Here is a 20,776-nt window from a genome sequence, read left to right as displayed (position 1 = left end):
ATGTCACCTCTGTGGGACAGCACTTTACAAAACCAGAACATTGTACCAATGATTTCATGGTGAGAATACTAAATGGTAACTTTAAAACAATACAGGAACGTAACACCTTTGAAGTCAGAATGGTTAAATATTTTGACACCCACCAGACAGGACTTTACAAAGATCTGGGTTTTCTAGCCCATTATAAACCATAAAATTCTACTGCTTTGGCACCCTCTTACCACCATTCATATCTCCCTGTCCCTCATCCACCCGGCCCTCACCTAACCCACCCCACTTTCATTCTGTTAAGACTGTCATTGAAATGCTTTGATGTTTCACTTACTGTTATTTATCAACATTTGCTTATTTCTGATCTGACGAAGTGCTAATTTCAAAAGCTAATCAAAAAAATGTAGTTAGTCCAATAAAAAAGGTGTCAGCTTATTTTCTTTTCTATATTTTATTATATTCTGTTTCTAAAGATATCACCAAAACAGGGAAGATAGGGTATCCCGATAGTGAGGTTGCAAAAGAGACCATAGTAGATCAGGTGTCCTTAAATAAAAATAAAAATCATACAAAAGATTGCAAATTAATGCTGTCAAGTACTGAGCATGATGTAAATAGGTACAAACATAGTTTGAAATGTCTATAAAATATATTGATGTAAATAGGAACAAACATAGTTTGAAATGTCTATAGAATATATTGCACTAAATGAAAAATTATATATAGTGGGCATCTCTGAGACCTGGTGGAAGGAGGATAACCAGTGGGACACTGTCATACCAGGGTACAAATTGTATCATAGTGATAGGGTGGATCAAATTGTTGGAGGGGTAGCATTGTATGTTAAGAAGAGCCTTGAATCAAATAGATTGAAACAAAACACATCTTGGAATCCCTATGGATTGAAATTCCACGTGTAAAGGGGAAAAGGATAGTTATAGCAGTGTACTACTCTCCGCCTGGCCAGGATGAACAGACGGATGTAGAAATGTTACCGGAAATTAGGGAGGCTAACAAACTGGGCAACACAATAATGGGTGATTTCAATTACCCCGATATTGACCGGGTAAATATAACATCGGGGCATGCTAGGGAGGTAAAATTCCTTGATGAAATCAAGGACAGCTTTATGGAGCAGCAGGTACAGGAGCTGACAAGAGAAGGAAAATTCTACACCTAGTCCTTAGTGTGGAGCGCATGATCTGGTGTGGGAGGTAATGGAGATGGGGCCGCTCGATAACAGTGATCATAATATGATCAGATTTTATATTAGCTTTGGAGTAAGTGCACAGAGGAAATCCAATAGTTTAACTTTTAACTTTCAAAAAGGAGGCTGATTAAATGTGAAGAACAGTGAAAAAAAACTGAGGAGCAGCTGCGAGGGTCAAAACTTTACATTAGGCGTGGATGCTATTCAAAAATACCATCCTGGAAGCCCAGGCCAAATATATTCCGTGTATTAAAAAAAGGAGGACGGAAGTCCAACGATAGCCGGCATGGTTAAAAAGTGAGGTGAAGGAAGCTATTAGAGCTAAAAGAAAATCCTTCAGAAAATGGAAGAAGGAACTGACTGAAAATAGTAAGAAACAGCATAAGAAATGTCAAGTCAAATACAAAGCACTGATAAGAAAGGCAAAGAGGGACTTTGAAAAAAAGATTGCTTTGGAGGCAAAAACATGGTAAAAAATTTTTTTTAGGTATATTAAAAGCAAGAAGCCGGCAAAAGAATTGGTTGGACCACTAGATGATGGAGGGGTAAAAGGGGCAATCAGGGAAGACAAAGCCATAGCAGAGAGATTAAATGAATTCTTTGCTTTGGTATTCACCGAGGAAGGTTTGAGAGAGATACCGGTGCCAGAAGTGCTATTCAAAGCTGACGAGTCAGAGCAACTGAATGAAATCTCTGTAAACCGGGAAGATGTAATGGCACAATTTGACAAATTGAAAAGTAGCAAATCTCCTGGACCACATGGTATTCATCCCGGAGTACTGATAGAATAGAAGAATGGACTTGTAGAACTGTTGTCACTATGCAGGGTGCTTGCTTAGCAGGTGATCGGCTCGTCCCTGTCAATTTGACCCAGTTCTCCTCCAGCCTTTCCTCCGGGCCACTGGTGTCTTCTGCACTCTGGACCATCTTATGGTGTACTCTGCCTGCGCTGTTTGCTGCTCAGCTCAACTGCCGATCCATGCTTGCCTGCATTGTCAGTTGCCTTCTGCTGAGTGTCGCCAGCTGCTTTGCGTTGGGGAGGATTTTTAGAGACTTTTGCTCATCGTGGGGATCTTGCTTCCTTCTGAAACCCCGATTCCAGCCGTTGGCTTTCGCCTGCATTACCTGTCTAGTTCGGCGGTGTCCGCTTTCCAGTCATCTGTTTTTGACGAAGATTGAGAGTGTGTGGACGGTTGAAGTGAGCTGAATCGCTACCATACTCGGTCTCAGCAAGTCAACACCTTCACAACATCAAATGAAAGGACCATTTTGGACTCCTTTATCTGTCATTTTTTTCTTTTCTCCTCTCTATTTATCTGTTTATTGTATTTGTATTTTCTGTGGTTTGGCGTTAGCCTTTCCATCTCTTGTAAGCCACTTTGAGCCTGCATCCTGTGGGAAAAGGTGGGGGTAAAAAATGCAATAAATATGTAATTTAGCTTTAAAATTAAGCATGGTACTGGGAGATTGGAGGGTGGCCAATGTAACGCTGATTTTTAAAAAAGGTTCTAGATGTGATCTAGGAAATTATAGACCGGTGAGCCTGACATCTGTGCCAGGCAAAATGGAGTTCTAGGGACTTTGCTTTGATCCAGCCTGACAGGAAGCTACAACCCTATGTTCTTTGGAGTGGAAGAGATATCGTGCTCCTTTGCTCATCTCTCTTATTCAATCGTTCCAGCTCTACATGAGCCTGTACTTTCAGTATGTCTGATTTGGCAGACCGAATCACTTTGCCAGTTGGTCAAGCAACAGAAGGCATGTAGAAAGTTTTTGGCCTATGACACTTTCAATATGGCAGTCCAGTGGAGGTTGTCCCATGCTGGGGGTATAACCTTTTTGGAAAGAAGGTGGTGGAGGTTGCTTACCCATCAAGAAGTACTCTACCATCGATACTCTTTCACTGGACGCCTTCATGCAATGAAGCTGCAAAGTAGTAAATTTAAAACGAATTGGAGAAAAGTTTCTTCACTCCACGTGTAATTAAACTCTGGAATTAGTTGCCAGAGAATGTGGTAAAGGCGGTTAGCTTAGCGGGGTTTAAAAAGTTTGGACGGCCTCCTAAAGGAAAAGTCCATAAACCATTATTAAAATGGACTTGGGGAAAATCCACTGCTTATTTCTGGGATAAGCAGCATAAAATGTTATGTATTTTTTTGGTATCTTGCCAGTTGTTTGTGACTGTTGGAAACAGGATGCTGGGCTTGATGAACCTTTGGTCTGTCCCAGTATGGCAATACTTATGTACTTATGCCTTTTGCAACTACCTCCTCCTCCAGGACGTTTTTGTGCAAGTTGAAGAGGGGTCCGTAGAGGAGTAGGGACACTCCTCGCCATGCTCATCCATTCTTGTCAACAGCAAGGTGCGAGCTTTTGATTGGCTCCAGCAGAGCATAGCTGAAGTAAAAGTGACTGCCCCAAACGACTTACCAGTTTGGGGGAGGCTGAAAAAAGTGTGGTAGTTCACGCCATATACTTTGGTGCACTCGCACTCCTGCATTACCGGTATTAGGCGTGAACTACCACACTTTTTTCGATAGTGCATCATTTACACATGCATGTTCTTTTTAAAGACCACTTCATAATTCTCAGTTTGCTTGCAAAATCTAATTCTCATTTCTGTACCATCAGACTCCTGAGGCAGGCATATTGTGTTTATGGAATAAACTTCACTTGTTGAGCCGTGGTTTGTCCAGCTCTCCCTCATTTCCCACTTATTGGTTTGTTGCATTTTTCGTGGGGGACTTTTTTTTTTTTTTTTTAGATTTTGCTCACACCTTTTTCAGTAGTAGCTCAAGGTGAGTTACATTCAGGTACTCTGGATATTTCTCTGTCCCAGGAGGGCTAACAATCAGTTTGTACCTGAGGCAATGGAGGGTTAAGTGACTTGCCCAAGATCACAAGGAGCAGCAGTGGGATTTGAACCGGCCACCTCTGGATTGCAAGACCAGTGCTCTAACCACTAGGCCACTCCTCCACTCTTTGTGTGCAGTTACCACTTGGTTCCTAGGCATAAGAACAGCCATACTGGGTCAGACTAATGGTTCATTTAGCCCAGTATCCAGCTTCCAACAGTGGCCAATCCAGGACATAAGAATCTGGCAGAAACCCAAATAGTGACAAAAAATACAGGAGTGCACAATACGTGGCAACAATATTGAAATACTCAGTAGACAAACCAATATAAATCAATTAAAGCCTTATAGAGCAACCTATTGTACATGCAGTTTTGAAGTCAGAGGCATCATATGTGAATCTAAAATAAGCTAGTGGAGTTCCTATAGCGCATCTAGATTTGAAGCTCACCAGCTTGTATTAATCATCTGCCTCAAATGCCTTTTTTGTTTGTTTTTATGTATACAACACCAATTCTGAATGAAAATAAATCGGCAACCAATTCACTTACCTGAAAATGCAGGTCACAAAGCTGTAGAAAGTTAATCCACACACCCGACTCCCAAAGGCATCTAAATGGTGTTTCGGTGTGAACGACCTGCTTCCAGGGTAGTCAAGAAAAAGAATCGCTGAGCACTGAAATGTAAACACAACTGTTGCCACTGAAAAACTATGTATTCAAAAAAACTATTATGCACACAATTTACATTGCAAAACCATCTTCAAAAAGGCTTACAAAATACTTAGTCAAGAAATGTGTTAATGGCACGGTGTCATTTTTAAGGACACTAAAGCTCTAAAAGATGACCAATGCTTCCCTTGTGGCTTAAAACGTGATGACATAATGTATTACAGTTAGTCATGTGGAGTGAACTCAACATCAACAATGCACTGCCAGTGCTTACACACATCAGTGATGGCTGTATACAAACATCTATGTACAAGAAACCCACAGACAGATGCAGCTACCTCCACAACTGCAGCTTCCATCCTTCACATACAAAAAGATCCATCATTTACAGCCAAGCCACAAGATACCACCGTATCTGCTCTGACCCAGGGGACAGAGACAGACACCTTAAAGGCCTGACTGCATCCTTCAAACAGAGAGGCTACAACCCCAAAATAATCTCCAAGAATATTGCCTCCTCCCTCAAAACACCCAGGGAGAATCTGCTACAGTACAAGGAGAAAAAAATCCACAGACAGAATCCCCCTTGTAGTGACATACAATCTAGAGCTGGAAAATCATAAGAGATCTACAACCTATACTCCAAGAGGATGAATTACTGAAAGAGATATTCCCATCCCCACCAGTACTGGCCTTCCGACAGCCACCCAACTTAAAACACAAGCTAATCAGAAGTAAACTTCCATCACAGACTGAAAAGGAACAGAAGGGCACACTTCCCTGTAATTTATCCAGTTGCAAACTATGCCAAAATATTTCACAGGACCCCAAAGTCATCCACAAAGGAAAGATATTCAACATAAAGGGATCTTTCACTTGCTCATCTTCCAATGTGGTATATATATATCATTCAGTGTAAAAAATGTAACGAAGGATGCTATATTGGAGAAATAGGCCAGATGCTTAAGACAAGATTCAATTTACATAGACATCACATGAACAATACTGGTGCCAGTAGGGTTCCCACGCCTGTTGGTCAACATTTTACAGGACCCCAGGACACTGTACCAGTGACTTCACAGTGAGAATCCTGAAAGGTAACTTTAAAACCATACAAGAACGTAAGACCTTTGAAGTCAGAATGATTGAATATTTTAACACCCAACAGAAAGGACTTAACAAGGATCTGGGGTTCCTAGCCCATTATAAACCATAAAGCTGTATGTCTCTGTTGATCACCCTCCCCTCACCTATCCACACCCATCCTGTTAGAATATCAATGATATGCTTTGATGTTCCCATGCATACCTCCGACCCACCCCCATCCTCCCACCCTGTCAGACTGTCATAGTAATGCTTGAATGTTTTCACTTATATACACTGTCAGCTAGCACATTTGCTTATTTCCGATCTGAGGAAGAAGGGCGACCTTCGAAAGCTAATCAAGAAATGTATTAAGTTATGTCCAATAAAAAAGGTATCATCTTATTTTCTTTTCCATGTTTTATTTTGTTTGATTTCTATTGATACACTGAAGATTAAAAGCCAAAGCGTAAATATTCCTGAAGGAACGTAAAAGAAGGAAAAAAAAAGGGGGGGGGGGGCAACAGGGCAAAGCAGACCAAAATAAATCATTAATCAAGGGACCTATTGAGACCTCCTGGAGCCAGGGTTAAAAAAAAAAAAAAAGGTATACTGTAACATTTTTTTTGTTTTGCAAACGGGCACCCAGATCTCCCCCATGGGGGGCACTGTAAAAGTTGAAAGAGCCCTGCTTTTACCAAGAAGAAACTGTATTTGTTCAGAATTGGTATAGGATTCTAAACAAGTGCTTCACAGACTTAATGATTTTGATTAATTGGAGATAGACCAACTACTGGCTACACATCTTCCTTGTTCCTAATGAAGTTCCTGCCAAGATTGAGGAATTGAATGGCGAGCTCTGGGACTTCAGGAAGTCAGTGAAGAAGATGAAATTAACGAAATTTATGTGATTATCCACAGGAGAAAGTCTGTATGTGGAATCGTTCCAAGGTGGCCCATCCTAAGTTGAAGAAGGTTAGCTTTGATCAAAGTTCAAGTAACTCTGGCGAAGAAGACAATTGCCACCAGTCTTATAATGCAGATCCTGCTTCCCCTTGGATTTTTTTAGAGTCTCGACCCTGTCTGAGGGGCAAGTACAGAAGCTGATTTCATTCTCCTGCTGCCCACATCACCACTCACAATGCACTGAAAGATTCTCAACCGTTCACTCGGTCTCAGAACAGACAGGACAAACAGTGATCAGTATTTCATCTCTCACTGAGTACAGCCTAGGTGAGTCTTTTGAGTAAAGGTTTATCTTGTGCCCACACTGCGTTTGGATTTATTCTCTGTACAGGATAATTTACAGGATTTATTTATTTTTGCTGAGACTGAGGTGTTCTTTTCTGAATACCCTTCAGATCCCTCTTTGGAAGTGTCACATGTTAAAATCCTGTTCTAAATGGTTACCATTGACCCCACTATAGAGGTGTTTCAGAAGCTGTTTCATAATGACCTAAATAGTGATGCCTTTCCACAATTTTGTCATCACAATCTTACCCAACAAGAACAGAAGGCTATTCAAGAACTTAGGAGTCATTCTTCAATAATCATCAAGCCAGCTGATAAAGGTGGCTCGGTGGTGGTGATGATGGACAAGGAAATGTATATTTGAGAAATAGTTTCGACTGGTGATTTTTCAACAGTAGAAGTAGATCCAGTGCCAGAGGTGAAGCGGGAGGTGGATTCCCTGATCAGAGAAGGTGTGGAGAGACAATATCTGACCACTCAGGAGAGTCAATTTCTTGTAGTGCCTCATCCATGATGCCGGTGCTTTATACATTACCCAAAATCCACAAGGAGCTTCATAGTCCACCAGGTCGGCCATTGATCTCTTAAAAGGGTTCATTATTGTAACCTTCATCTATGTGGATACCTTTTTAAGGCCATTGGTTAGTATGGCTCCATCTTATGTTAAGGATTCCACTGATTTTATGCTCCAGCTAGAGGATTGTGATATCTGGGATCATGAATTCCTCTTGGTAACAGCGGATATTGGTGCTGTCTACATGAATATACCCCAGGAAGCGAGTCTTGGGATGATACAGGAGGCTTTGGAAGTTCAAAGACAGGTATGTCACCCCCTCCACCCCACACTGATGTTCTTGTGAATTTGATACATTTGATTTTTACAAATATTTTTTTTTTTTGAATGTTCCAGGGTAAATATTTTTTTTTCATATAAAAGATACCACAATGGGTGCTACAGTTGCCCAGATGTTGTCAATCTTTGTTGGTGATTTTAAGTTTATTTCTACTACCCCCTTTCGTTCTTCAGTTTTATTTTGGAAATGTTTTGTTGATGATATTTTTTTTTTTTGCTTTGAGTAGGTGATGTTCGTAGTCTTGAAGCCGCCTTCACCTGTCTTAATGGCTGTGATAGCAATTTGAAATTTACCTACCAGTATGATACTCATCGATTCTCCTTTTTGGATCTATGGATTTCAAGAAATGGTACAAGTTTCAAGTTCACAGTTTTCTGCAAGCCCACAGTTAGGAATACTCTCTTACATTTTCAGAGCTGTCATCTGCGTAAGTTACACATAAGTATTCTGGTGGGCCAATTTTTAAGGCTGAAATGGATCTGTTGCTCCACCACAGAATTTAAGCCTCAAGCTGTGTTTCTGTTTGATAGATTTTTACAAAGTGGGTACCCCAGATCAGTGATCAAAAGAACCTATAAGTGAGCCTGTTGGGCTGCATTAGATCACTTGTTACCCTCTTCGGTGGATCCTTCTGATCGAGTTACCTGTCTGCTTCCATGTTCTTCAGTAGTGAGGATGTGAGATCTAATTTTGAAATATTTGAAAGATCTTTTGCTTCCCTTTTTTTTTTTTTTGACCAGTGAAACTGTTTCCTCCTGTTATTGTTTCTGTGATCATTTCCCATGCACTCATTGTAGAGTATGTTGTATCTCTTTTTCAGGCACTACTGTAACATTGATTAATCATATTGTGGAATTACAATTAGTAGGTGTCCTCAACTTCACAACAGTGGTTTATACCATTTGGTGCCCATGCAGTCTGGTGTACATGGGTAAAACCCTGCATTCAATTAAAGCAAGGTTAATAAAACACAAAAGTCGCCTGAAATGTCGGGATGTTGTTGCCTCCTTAGTGGACCACTGTTTGACTTTGGGCCATACTTTTGAACAGCTAAATTTTGTAGTGTTGGAACAACTTTTAAAGTGCCTCTGTTGGAGAGATCTGGATGCCCGCTTGTGATACAAAGAACGTTGTTGGATCCATTTTTTGGCTACCCTGGCTCTAGGAGGTCTCAATAGGTTCTTTGATGCATGATTGTTTCGTTGTGCTTTGACCCGTGCCTTTCCTTGTTGTTGTTTTTTTTCCTTTTTATGTTCATTCAGGAATATTGTTTTGACTTTTAATCTTCAATGTGTAAGCACTGGCAGTGCATTGTTAATGTTGTGTACACACCACATCACGTTAATGCGTGGTGTTGTAAGCCATGAGGGACATGTTGTTGGTTTTCTTGTAGAGCTTTGATGTCCTTAATAATGGCACCGTGCCATTAACACATTCCTTGACAAAGTATTTTGTAAGCCTTTTTGAGGATGGTTTTGCGCTGTAAATTGTGTGCATAATAGGTTTCTTGAATATATAGTTTTTCAGTGGCAACAATTGTGTTTACATTTCAGTGCTCAGCGATTTTTTTTTTTTTTCTTGACTACCCTGGAAGCAGGTCGTTTAGACCGAAACGCCATTTAGATGCTTGTGGGAGTCGGGTGTGTGGATTAACTTTCAACAGCGCTATAATCTGCATTTTCAGATAAGTGACTTGGTCGCTGATTTGTGTTCTAAAATTTTTTGTTCAGAATTGGTGTTTTATATATAAATACAAAAGAAGGCATTTGAGGCAGATGATTGATACAAGCTGGTGAGCTTCGAATCTGGAATAGCTATGCACTATAGGAGATCCAATAGCTTATTTTACATTCACGCATGATGCCTCTTTGCATATACAATAGATTGATCTATATGGTTTTCATTGTTTAACAAATTTATAGTGCTTGCCTAGTGAGTATTTCAATATTGTTGCCACGTATTGTGCACTCCTGTATTTTTTTGTCATTACTTTATTGTAAAGTGTTTCTTTTCTCCGTTTGATTCTTTATATGCAAAAACCCACATAGTAGCAAGATTCCAGGCTACCAATCCCAGGGCAAGCAGTGGCTTACCCATGTCTATCTCAATAGCATCCTGTGGACATTTCTTCCAGGAACTTGTCCAAACCTTTTTTTAAAGCCAGATATGCACTGTTGTTACCACATCCTCTGGCAACGAGTTCCAGAACTTAACTATTTTTGAGTGAAAAAATATTTCCTCCTGTTTGTCGTAAAAGTATTTTCATATAATTTCATTGAGTGTCCCCTAGTCTTTGTACTTTTTGAAAATATATCGATTCACTTTTACTCATTCTACACCACTCAGGATTTTGTAGACCTCAATCATATCTCCCCTCTGCTCTTTGTTTTCCAAGGTGAAGAGCCCTAACCTCTTTAGCCTTTCCTTATATGAGAGGAGTTCTATCCCCTTTATCATTTTGGGCAGGGTGGATAAAGTTTTCTCTGGCGGCACACCAGGACATTGTATGGTTTTTGAGGGAGAGCTAAGCAAATTTGTCCTCCATCCCGCCCAGTATTATCCCAGTCAGATTTGTCTGTGGTTCTGGAAGCCTTGTCTGTTGTTTGAGCATAGCATGCTTGAATGGTTCAAAGATTTGTCTCTGAAAGTGGTCTTTTTGGTGGCCATCTGTTTAGCCAGATGCATCTTGGAGTTGCAGACATTTTTGTTTGTTTAATACATTTATGGTCTGCCCATCCAGCCATCTGAGTGGGTTACAAAAAAAGTCGTAAAAACAATAACAAAGATCCCTGTCTCATTTTCATGGAGAATGTGGTGTCATTGCACATATTTCCTTCCTTTTTACCAAAGATCATGTCTCACTTTCATCTTAACCAGGTGATTGTTCTCCTAGCTTTTTAGAGAAAGGGCAGACGTGACTGGGAAACTGTACACACACTTGATGTTTAGGGAGTCTTGCTCCATTTCCTGAAAGTGACATTCATTTTGTAAGTCGCACCATCTTTCTCTATTGCACAGAGGACTGGACAAAGGAGAAGCAGCGTCTAAAGCCCTCTTGTCATAGTGGCTATCAGAATGGTTTATCTACTGAACAAGAAGTTCATACTTTCTGTTTTGTTGGCAGGATATAAGCCCAAAAGCTTCAGCGGGGATACTAAATTATCAAACAAACCCAGCTGTACCTAATAGTTACTTCTCTCTGTTGTTCTTCAAGTTCCAAAGTCAGTTCCAACCATCATAATGACTTTCTTGAAAAAGTCAAATATTTATTGTCACAAAATCCATCATATATTCTTGACTTGTACTAACGTACTTCAATATTATAAAGACATTTTAAAAACTCTTTTAAATTGTAATCCTTTATCAATACGCCTCTACCAACAAGCGGCATGTTTCGCAAATTTCTGCCTCAGGGTGTGGTCTGCCAAAACTAAAAATTAAAATTGTCTGTCAGAACAATGAATGTGTAACCTTAAAATTGAATAAATGTAATAAACTTCACATACCTTATACTTGAAAGCTTGCACATACTGCATCAGTGCCTGCCTCATTCTGTTACCAGTGCACCAATGTTCAGCAAAGTCTAAATCACATGACCCGTTTTGCACCAATGAAAATGCTACAACATAATGGTGACATTCAATCAATTTACATGGCTGCAGTGCAATCTATTTCCAAGTTCTGACCTCCTGGGGATACAGTCCCCAACATAATAATCTACCTCCTTACCCATTTGTACCTGATCAATGACACACCACTTGATGTCAGTGCACTCAGTGAAGTTTTTCTTGCCAATGGTTAACAATAGGAGCTGTTAAAGTGACATTATTTATCCTGGACTTATGCTTATTCAATCTCTGATCTTTTAGATTTGCCTATATAACGTAATTGACAAGGGCACTGTATCAAATAAACAACATTTCTGCTGTTTCAATTTGTATTGGTTCTAGCAGCAATGTTGCGTGTAGTACCCGTCATTTGCCAGTTAATGTACACCATTGAGAATTACCACATTGGACATGGCCAATTAAATTCTCATCTCACTGCAAATAACCCGCTCATATGTAAACATTTCCCCAATAGTTCTGCCCCTCCGATAAGCTATGAGGAGGCGTTCCTGTAAAACAACATTCACCTGCAAAATCTCCCACATGGTGCAGAGAAATGATTGATTATTTTTTAGGTGTGAGGATAATTGCTGAACATGGTCAATTACATACTACTGTTTTTCGAAAAGAGGTGGCTAGGAACACCCTGTTACATTTTCAGAGTTTTCACCCTTAAGAATGTTTGTACAAATCAAGAATATATGATGGATTTTGTGATAATAAATATTTGAACTTTTCAAGAAAGTCATTATGTTGGTTGGAACCGACTTCAGAACTTGAAGAACAACAGAAAGAAAGTAAGTATTAGGCACTCCTTTTATTAAGCATTAAAGATTGAATATCCGGGTGTGGAAGGAGAGCGGTACTAGAATGGGCCATGTTGTCTTCTGAATTGTCAGTAATTCATAGGTAAGTACCTATATATAATAAATATAAGCCATTTTGGTTGTACCACAGAAAGGCAGTATATCTAATCTGTGACCCTTAACACTTTTTGGTATATCCCACTTGACTGGTCTGTTAGGATAAGTAAGGTGAAATTTGGTCTTTCATTTTCTTTTTTTTTAGTTCTACTAGACCAATCCAGCTCCCATCCATGAGCACTACAGACTGCTTTAAGTGTTTTCTTTCTGCTGAATGAGGACATTTGATGGGCACTGGGCTCCCTGGCGCTATATATGTACATAGCTGCTCAATATCGTGACAGTTGAGTGTCGGTTGGTTTGCTGTTCGATGGTTCATTGTTTAGCTCTGCTTTGTGAAAAGTATACTGGGAAGACTCAGGTCTGCACCAATCTTCATAGAGCTGATGTCGCTGAAAGTCACTGTTCTCTGGGTCTGTCTGCTGGTTGGGGAACAAAGCCCACTTGCCTGGACTGGTGTAGCAGGATTAAATGAATTTAGCAGACAAGCTGAATTTCGCCTTTGCCTCTAGCGATGGTTTTCCTGCTAACTTTGTCATTGGTGTACTGGCATGTTCCAGGGCTACAGCGCTCATTTATACTAATGGTGTCACTGGAAGAGTGGTTTTCTTTGTCTCCATTGGCTGGTAGAGTGGCATAAACTCAAGTGTTGGGACTGGTCTAGTAAGATTCAAGTTAACCGTTAAGGCTGCATTCTTCTTTTCTGCCATATCCAGTCAGACCAGTTTATATGTTGTACCTCCCTGCCAGCAGATAGAGACTGTAGACCAAACCATTCACTGGGGTGATGCAGCTGGATTCTTTTTAGAATTTTCTGTCTCCAGCAGATGTTGAACACATGATGGACTGGCATGACTGAATTTTCTACTCCAGTGGCAGCTACTTGCAGGTTCTCTTGTCCCTGGTTGTGTGGGGGCAGAATGGACAGTTGGGGCCTGAATTGGGGAGCTGAGCTTTTAAGCTGTTCCTTCTTCCTGGACAACTACTCTTGATAGGGAGTTAGGGTATAGCTGTTTCCTCTGGTGTTGAGGCTGGTCCTTTGGTAGCCCTTTCTTCTATTGAACCTCTCCCTTTCTCGCTACAAAGGGAAAACTCTCAGAGGTAGAAAGGGAAACTATTAGTGTAAGAGACATTATTAAAGCTTTTAAAGTTGTTGGAGGTGAGGGAGAAGAGAAGAACATAGAGAGGCTTTGGTGCATAGTAGGCTGCAGTTAAAGGTCTGTCAAAAACAGCAACAGCTGCTTTCTCCACTCAGGCATGGAGGGAGCTGTGCCGCAGAGAAACCAGTGATATAGCAGGCCACTGGCAGAGCTTCAAGGCAGGAATGTTCTGCCCCATGTGTGACAGGTGCTGCTGGGAATTGAGATGCTCTGGATTGCAGGGCTATGTGAGGGAATAACCAGCAGTGTCGGCCTCAATACCTAGTGCAGAGTTTGCAGCCCTGTTACCACTATCTGCTCATCTTACATGACCAAGAAAATGGTTTAACCGTTGTGGAATAGCATATTGTGAAACCTGATATTCTAGATTTGCTGTTTCAATTATTTGCAGGTGTCATATTTATTTATTTATTTATTACATTTGTATCCCACATTTTCCCCCACCTATTTGTAGTCTCAATGTGGCTTACATAGTACCGGATAGACCTTTGCAGGCTCCGGTGTGAACAAATACAGGTGATGATGTAGTAGTAAGACTAAGTTCATGTGGCACAGCCACATTAGGGAATCGGAGAACGTAAGAGTTGTGTTATGTCCATTATGTGCTTTAGTTTGGTTGTGTTGCAGAGATTAGGCATTTAAGTTGAGAGATATGGTAGCCGTGTTAGTCTACTTTGAAAGGTAATCATCAATAGATATAAAACATGGAAATTAAAATATGGTACCTTTTTTATTGGACATAACTTAATACATTTTTTGATTAGCTTTCGAAGGCTGCCCTTCGTCGTCAGATCGGAAATAAGCAAATGTTGGTAGATGACAGTATATATGAGTGAAACATCAAAGCATTTCAGTACAGTCTAACAGGATGGGGGTGGATAGGTGAGAGACAGGGAGATATGCATGGAGACAGGAGGGTGCCAGAGCAATACAATTTTCAAAGCAATACAATTGTATGCTTTATAATGGGATAGAAAACCCAGATATTTGTTAAGTCCTGTCTGATGGGTGTCAAAATATTTAATCATTCTGACTTCAAAGGTCATACGTTCCTGTATTGTTTTAAAGTTCCCTTTCAGGATCCTTACCATAAAATCCCTGGTACAGTGTTCTGGTTTTGTAAAGTGCTGTACCACAGGTGTGACATCTTTATTGGTACTGGCATTTTTCATATGATGTCTATGTAAATTAAATCTCTTCTTTAGCATCTGACTTATTTCTCCAATGTAGCAGCGTTCATTGCATTTTTTACACCGAAAGATGTATACCACATTGGAAGATGAGCACGTGAAAGATTCCTTAATGTTGAATATTTTTCCTTTGTTAATGACCGTGGGGTCCTGTGAAATATTTTGGCATAGTTTGCAGCTGGATATATTCAAAGGATGTGTGCCATTCCTTTCTTTTTGAGTCTGTGTTGGGAGCTTATTTCTAATTAGCTTGTGTTTTAAGTTGGGTGGATGTTGGAAGGCCCACACTGGTGGAGATGGGAATATCTCTTTCAGTAATTCATCCTCCTGGAGTAGAGGCTGCAGATCTTTTATGATTTTTCTTAATTTTTCCAGCTCTGGGTTGTATATCACTATAAGGGGGATTCTGTGGCTTTTTTTTTCTTTGTACTGTAGCAGATTTTCCCTGGTTGTTTTGAGGGAGGAGGCAATATTGCTTGGAGATTATTTTGGGGTTGTAGCCTTTCTGTTCGAAGGATGCAGTCAGGGTTTCAAGGTGTCTGTCTCTGTCCTCTGGGTCAGAGCAGATACGGTGATATCTTGTGGCTTGGCTGTAAATAATGGATCTTTTTGTATGTGAAGGGTGGAAGCTGGCGTTGTGGAGGTAGCTGCATTTGTCTGTGGCTTTCTTTTATAAGGATGTTTGTATATAGTCAATTTTGAATCTGATTGTGGGATGGTATGTATTGAAGGAATTGTAAAATTGTTTGAATTTCTTCCCCCTCAGTCCAAATCATAAAAATGTCATCGATGTACCGGTAGTATTTTAGGGGTTTGGTCTGGTATGTAATCAGAAATGTCTCTTCCAGCTCAGCCATAAAAAGATTGGCATATTGGGGTGCTGTCCTGGTGCCCATTGCGGTGCCTATTATTTGTAGATGGATATCATTCATTGTTGAAGCGTAAATCGTTGTGAGTTAAAATAAATCTGATTAGTTTTGTAATGGTTTCTGGTGAGTATTGATGGTCCAGTGTGGATGTTTTTAGGAGTTTCTCACATGCAGCTATGCCATGTGCATGGGGAATGTTGCTGTATAGTGATTCTACATCCATCGTGACCAGAAGGGTGCTTGGTGGTAATTGCTTGATATTTTTCAATTTATTCAGAAAGTCTGTGGTGTCTTGTATGAAGCTGTTTGTTTTGTGCACAAGAGGTTTCAGAATTCCCTCTATGATTCCAGATATTTCCTCCGTGAGTGTGCCAGGGTTTCCAGGCTTGTGGATTTTGGGTAGCTTGTAGAATGTGCCCACAGTAGGCTGCTTTGGTATCAGTTTCTTCAGATGTGGCTGTACTTGTTTAGGAAATGTTCTGATCAGGTCTTTCAGCTGTTTTGTATAATCCTGTTTGGGATCCTCACTTAGTTTCCTATAGTATGTTTTGTCTAAGAGCTGTCTGTGCCCTTCTTTTTTGTGTCCATAATTACCACTGAGCCACCTTTGCGGGTTTGATGGTGATGTGTTGGTTAGTTTGCAGAGTTCTTATGGCTGCTCTTTCTGGTGGAGTAAGATTATACAGAATTCTCTTTTGTTTGTTGGAAAGCTGTGATTTTACTCTATGCCTGATGCTTTCTATGTAGTTGTCCAGTTTGTAGTTTTGTCCATCCTGTGGGGTGAAATAAGTGTTCTTTTGTTTAAAACTGTATTCCAGTCTGTTGGGGGTCCCTTTGTTGTGAAAATGTACCTTCAGGCGCATTTTTCTAAAGAATTTTTCCAGGTCTGAGTATAATTGGATTTCGTCCAGCTTGCTGGATGGACATAATGAAAGTCCTTTGGAGAGTACAGAGACTTCATGTTGTGATAATTGATGGTTCGAGAGGTTTACTATCCCTATTTGATCTGCATCTCCAAAGGTGTGATCAGTGTTCCTTGGGTTTCTTTGGGCTCTGATTTTCACATACCTCAGATGTGTATCCAAGTTGTCTGGGAATGTTGTCTGCATTTAAGTTGGATCGGTAGGGTATGCCTTTTTAAACAGGTTGGTTTTTAGTGATTTCCGGAAGTTTAGGTGGTCGTACGTCGTTTTCAAGGCTTTTGGTAGTGCGTTCCACAGTTGTGTGCTTATGTAGGAAAAACTAGATGCGTAAGTTGTTTTGTATTTAAGTCCTTTGCAGCTTGGGTAGTGCAGATTTAGATAAGATCATGTTGATTCGGATGTATTTCTAATTGGTAAGTCGATCGAGTCTGTCATGTAACTCGGGGCTTCTCCGTAGATGATTTTGTGAACCATGGTGCAGATTTTGAAAGCGATGCATTCTTTAGGAGCCAGAGGGGTTTTGCACTTTCAAATCGCGTTTTACCAAATATAAGCCTAGCTGCCGTGTTTTGAGCGGTCTGAAGTTTCTTTAAGGTTTATTCTTTACATCCCACATAAATTCCATTGCAGTAATCTAAGTGGCTTAGTACCATTGATTGTATCAGGTTGCAAAATGTTTCCCTCAGGAAGAATTGCTTCACGCGTTTGAGTTTCCACATTGAGTGGAACATTTTCTTTGTTGTGGATGCCACTTGGCTCTAGTGTTAAGTTACGGTCCATTGTAACGCCGAGGATTTTCAAGCTGTCTGAGATAGGAAGGGTGTGATCTGGGGTTTTGATACTTGTGGGGATGTCCGCGCTGTGTTGGGATGAGAGGATGAGACAATGAGTTTTTTCTTTGAGTTTTAGCTGAAATGCATTTGCCCATGAATCCATGATATTCAGGCCGAGCTTGATTTCGTTGGTGATTTCTGTCAGTTTGGTTTTGTAAGTTAAAAGTGGGAGACCTTCTGACAGCATAGCACACAGAGCATTAGTATAAAACTGATAAAGTTGATTGAAAATTGGTATGCAGAACAGGGCAAGGTTCCATTTGTGGAAGCTTTGTGCCATGATTCATGAAGAACAAACTTACACTTGCAGTGTGTTAATGTGCATCTTTTAAATTATGTATTTTTGCTTTCTGTTCAGAAAATAAATCTGCAACTCTATTTCAGTGCGAGGATGTCGTCCTGGGAAGATTGTACAGATGACGGAAGCGGAGGTTCGGGGCTTGTGCATAAAATCTCGAGAAATTTTCCTTAGTCAGCCCATCCTCTTGGAACTGGAGGCACCTCTGAAAATTTGTGGTAGGTAAAATTATGTATTCTTTGTAGTTGGTGTAGAGGAAAAAAATATATACTTATACCTATTACTGAATCTGCAAGGTTATTCCTGCCTTTGCATTGATGAGTAAGTAAATGATGCTAATTAAGGTGGAAATAGGAACTGATCAGCATCCATCAGTTTTATGCAACACATACTGTTGTAGAATTGATCTGGTAGCTAATACAAGTGCATCTTTGTTCTTCTTTGTTGAGCAAAACTACTTTATAGTTTAGCATAAAACTGGGTCTCAAATGTTACTTTACTTTTTAAACTGAAAATGCAAATTCCTTAGCATTCATGCTGTGTGTTCTCCAAGGACAAGCAGGTTTGATATTGTCACATGTGAGTGACTTCATCCATGGAGCCTGGTGCGGACACTGCTGTAGTACACTGTCACTTTAAAACTTTGAGGCAGTGCCCCCACAGCACATGCATAGTTGCCTTCCTGCCTGATACTCAAGAGTGGGACCAGCGGTCTATAGCATTTTCCACGGAGCACAGAGGTTGAGTTTCTTATCTCCTCAGCTCATCAGACTTTTCCCCGTTTGGTGACCTCCCCTTTTTTGGGATATTTTGTCTTCTTGGGTCTTTGAACCTTTTGACCTTTTATTGGCTGCTCCTTGTCATCTATACCAGACCAGTCCAGACTAATGGGTTGTGACCATCTACCAGCGGAAGGAGACAAAGAAAACAGTTCCAAGTAAACCGCCCCTTCCATTTCGTCCCACAGATCAATCCAGAGACTTGTGGGTTATGTCCCTCAACCAGCAGATGGTGATAGAGAGAACTCCGAGTTTACTATATGTGGTCATGTGCAGCCCTCCATAACTCAGTATTCTCTCTATCTAGCAGGTGGAGGGTCATAACCAGTGCAGCTCTCTGTTGATCTGGCTCCATTCCCATTCCCTCAGGTTTTGTTGAGCCTGTTGTGGGGTTGAGGGAGCTACTGTTAGCTCTGGCTATACCTGGTGGTGCCAGGTCCCTGCCTGCTTGCCTCCCCTATCAGCCTCCCCAATTTCATCCGTGCAGGGTCCAGCTCCCGTTTGCTCTCCTGCCTCTTCTCAAGGTAAAAAAAAAAAAAAAAAAAAGCCTTGGGCCGTCAGGGTTTTCCCTCAGACCAAAATTGGACGCTTGTCCTGCTGTTTTGACAGTGCGGGGGAAGGCTGGGTGAGACAGAGCGGCAGGGATGTCAGCTCCGTCTGAATCGGCTAAGCGCTGCTCGCGGTGTGGGAACCGATGAGCAGCATCGGGAGCGTGCGAGGCACGTCTGAAGGAGCAGACAGCCAAAGAGGGGGTTTCCAGTGCACGGGGTGGGCTGCTGTTGGATCCCCCGGTGTCCTCCGCTCGTTCAGAGGCGAGAGACGGAGAGGTTGGGCCCGAAGCGGTTTTGGTGCGAACGATGGTGAGTGCGTCGTTCGCTCCCACGGGCGCCATTTTTGATTTGCCACACGTGGCGCGGGCAGAAGCGGGCGGTGTGGTCGGCACCCCGCAGACAGAAGTAGCAGGGGGGCCGGTGCTCGCTTTCCCGCTCTCAGGGATGGACGAGGCTGCGATGCCTTTTCCCCGGAGTTCGTGTGGCTGATGCACAGAGCCTTTCAGATGAGGGGCATCGCAGGCTTTGGGGCAGCAGACGTGCAGCCGGGTGTTCAGGGATCCAGGCAGGTTACTTCTGCTCACCAGTTTAAAAGGCCTCGTTTGGTAGTCTCCGGTGCAGAGGAGGTGTCGGGCCCATCTGTTAATGAGGAAGGGCTTGGTTCAGGGGACTCCCTGCACGCTCCCTCGGAGGACCTGGAGGAGGAAGAGTTGCCGTCTGGGGAAGGGGATGACCCCACAGCAGTAAGGCTGTTCCGGAAGGAAGAGCTCCCCTCGTTTATTGTGCAGGCCTTGGAGGTATTAAATATCTCTCCTCCAGACGCAGTTCCCACAACTAGCGCGGCTCCCTCCATTATGACAGGGACTAAGGGTCCCTCTAGAGCCTTTCATGTTCATGAGGCTATGAAGGTGCTGATTGCAGTACAGTAGGATTCGCCTGATGTTGGCCTTAGGGTAGCATCAGGCTTTACCCTTTGCGCCCGGAGGACTTAATGTCCTTTAAGTTGCCGGCTGTGGATTCTGTGATTTCAGCAGTCACAAAAAAGACCATCTTGCTCGTGGAGGGCGGTAGTGCCCTTAGGGATCCCCACGACCGGAAGCTGGAATCATCGCTTAAATCGGTGTTTGAGGTGACGGCATTATGCCTGCAGGCCTCAGTGTGTGGCTCTTATGCAGCAAGAGCTTGTCTTTCTTGGGTCCAGAAGGCGGCTTCGGCAGAAGTGCTAATTGACTTCCTGCTGGTTTTGGAGTCCGGGCTGGCATATCTGGCGGATTTGCTGTATGATTTGCTTCGGGCATCAGCCAAGGGGGTGTCACTGGCAGTAACTGCCTGCCGCTGGGTCTGGTTACGGCACTGGGTGGCAGATATCGCCTCTAAGTCTCGTTTGGCTTGTCTTCCTTTCAGTGGCAAGCTCCTCTTTGGAGAGGAACTCGCAGCGATTGTTAAGGAGCTGGGTGACATAAGGGTGAACGGCTGCCAGAGGAGAAGGCGGCGAGTTTTTGCTCGGCATGTCCCCGTTTTAGAGAGGCCAATGGTATAGGCCGGGATGGTCTGGCACCTTTCAAAGGCCTCGCTTTCAGCAGAAGCAGCACCAGTCCTTTCAGGGGGACCGCCGACCTTCGTCCTCAGGATCCAGAGTGCAGCAGGGCGCCAGAGGTACGCAATGATGGGGCCCTGGCCCATCTGTTTCCTCCCATCGGGGGGCGCCTGTCCCTTTTTTGGGAAGC

General features: G+C 42.0%; 1 protein-coding gene across 1 annotated transcript in view; it reads left to right on the top strand.

Moving 5' to 3' along the window:
- PPP1CB (protein phosphatase 1 catalytic subunit beta) overlaps positions 1–20,776 on the top strand; it is a 112,083-nt gene that overhangs the window by 9,347 nt on the left and 81,960 nt on the right. The window contains exon 2 of the mRNA XM_030196381.1: positions 17,806–17,937. Coding sequence (XP_030052241.1) covers positions 17,806–17,937 — 132 coding nt within the window. The remainder of the gene's footprint in view (positions 1–17,805; positions 17,938–20,776) is intronic.

Source organism: Microcaecilia unicolor, chromosome 3 (genome assembly GCF_901765095.1).
Source record: "Microcaecilia unicolor chromosome 3, aMicUni1.1, whole genome shotgun sequence".
Taxonomy (NCBI): Eukaryota; Metazoa; Chordata; class Amphibia; order Gymnophiona; family Siphonopidae; genus Microcaecilia; species Microcaecilia unicolor.
The sequence above is the reverse complement of the archived record's forward strand: the minus strand, read 5'-3'. Positions and strand labels throughout refer to the sequence as shown.